This window comes from Manacus vitellinus, unplaced genomic scaffold (genome assembly GCF_001715985.3).
Source record: "Manacus vitellinus isolate BGI_N305 unplaced genomic scaffold, ASM171598v3 scaffold_100_pilon, whole genome shotgun sequence".
Lineage (NCBI taxonomy): Eukaryota > Metazoa > Chordata > Aves > Passeriformes > Pipridae > Manacus > Manacus vitellinus.
The window spans coordinates 615491-616954 of NW_021938794.1; the positions used below are offsets into that span (position 1 = coordinate 615491).

General features: G+C 65.2%; 1 protein-coding gene across 1 annotated transcript in view; it reads left to right on the forward strand.

Annotated features, from left to right (window-relative positions):
- LOC103766625 (formin-like protein 1) overlaps positions 1-1464 on the forward strand; it is an 8430-nt gene that overhangs the window by 3604 nt on the left and 3362 nt on the right. The window contains exons 4-7 of the mRNA XM_029963299.1: positions 6-63; positions 356-430; positions 1124-1234; positions 1314-1454. Coding sequence (XP_029819159.1) covers positions 6-63; positions 356-430; positions 1124-1234; positions 1314-1454 — 385 coding nt within the window. The remainder of the gene's footprint in view (positions 1-5; positions 64-355; positions 431-1123; positions 1235-1313; positions 1455-1464) is intronic.

Here is a 1464-nt window from a genome sequence, read left to right on the forward strand (position 1 = left end):
GCTGTTTGCCTGGTCCGAGGTGGCCACGACATCATCCTGGCTGCCTTCGACAACTTCAAGGAGGTGAGTCCCCAGCAGGGACACGGGTCCCCACAGGGACAGCCCTGCTCTGGCTGGGTTCCTGCCTCAGTGTCCCTGTGTGTGGCAGAGCCCTGCCCCGTCCTGACCACACCCATCCCTGGCTCACCTGGGGATGCTCCAGCTGTGGGGCTTGATGTCCCCACGCCAGCGTGTCCCCAGGGCCAGGTCCCATCAGGGTTGGGATGGTGCCACTGGCGGGTGCCTCGTGCTCTGCCACCCCTCTGGGCACCCCCAGCCGTGTCCCCCTGGCCCTCAGCCCCCTGCTCCCCCCCAGGTGTGCGGGGAGAAGAACCGCTTTGAGAAGCTGATGGAGTATTTCCGAAACGAGGACACCAACATCGACTTCATGGTGAGCGGCTCATGGGGCCGGTGCTCTGCTGTCCCCAGGCCATCCTGTCCCCAAGGGCTGCCAAGCCACCACAGTGTCCTGGGGGTGCCCTGTCCCAAGGGCTGTTGTGCTGTCCCCAGGCCACTGCGTCCCCAAGAGCTGCTGAGCCTCTGCGCTGTCCCCAGGCCTTCAGGTCCCAAAGAGCTTCTAAGGTGCCACACTGGCCCCAGAGCATCATGTCCCCAAGGGCTGCTGAGCCACCCAACTGTCCCCAGGCCATCATATCCCAAGGGCTGCTGAGCCCCAGGTCATCATGTCCCCAAGGCCACTGCACTGTCCCCAGGCCATCGTATCCCAAGGGCTGCTGAGCCACCGTGCTATCCCCAGGCCTTCATGTCCCCAAGGGTTCTAAGCCACCAGACTGTCCCCGGACCTTTATGTTCCTGAGGACACCATGCTGTACCCATGCCATAATAGCCCCAAGGCCACCATGCTGTCCCCAGGCCTTCATGTCCCCAAGGCCACCGCGCTGTCCCTAAGCCATCGTGCCCCCAAGGGCTGCTGAGCCACTGGTCCTTCCCCACGTCCCTGGGGATGTGAAGCCACCACGCCCTCCCCAGGGCACCTTGTCCCCGAGGGCCACCCCCCCATGTGCTGCCCGGGGCACTGTGTCCCCGGGGGCTGCGGTGCCACCCCCGTGCCGTGTCCCCGCAGGTGGCCTGCATGCAGTTCATCAACATCGTGGTGCACTCGGTGGAGAACATGAACTTCCGCGTGTTCCTGCAGTACGAGTTCACCCACCTGGGGCTGGACCAGTACCTGGAGGTGGGTGATCCCGAGGGCTGGGGGTGCTGGGGGGGGACACACCACCGTCCCTGACCGTGCCCCGGCTGTCCCGCGGCAGAGCCTGCGCCTCACCGAGAGCGACAAGCTGCAGGTGCAGATCCAAGCCTACCTGGACAACGTCTTCGATGTGGGGGCCATGCTGGAGGACTCGGAGACCAAGACGGCGGTGCTGGAGCACATGGAGGAGCTGCAGGAGCTCGTCAGCCAGG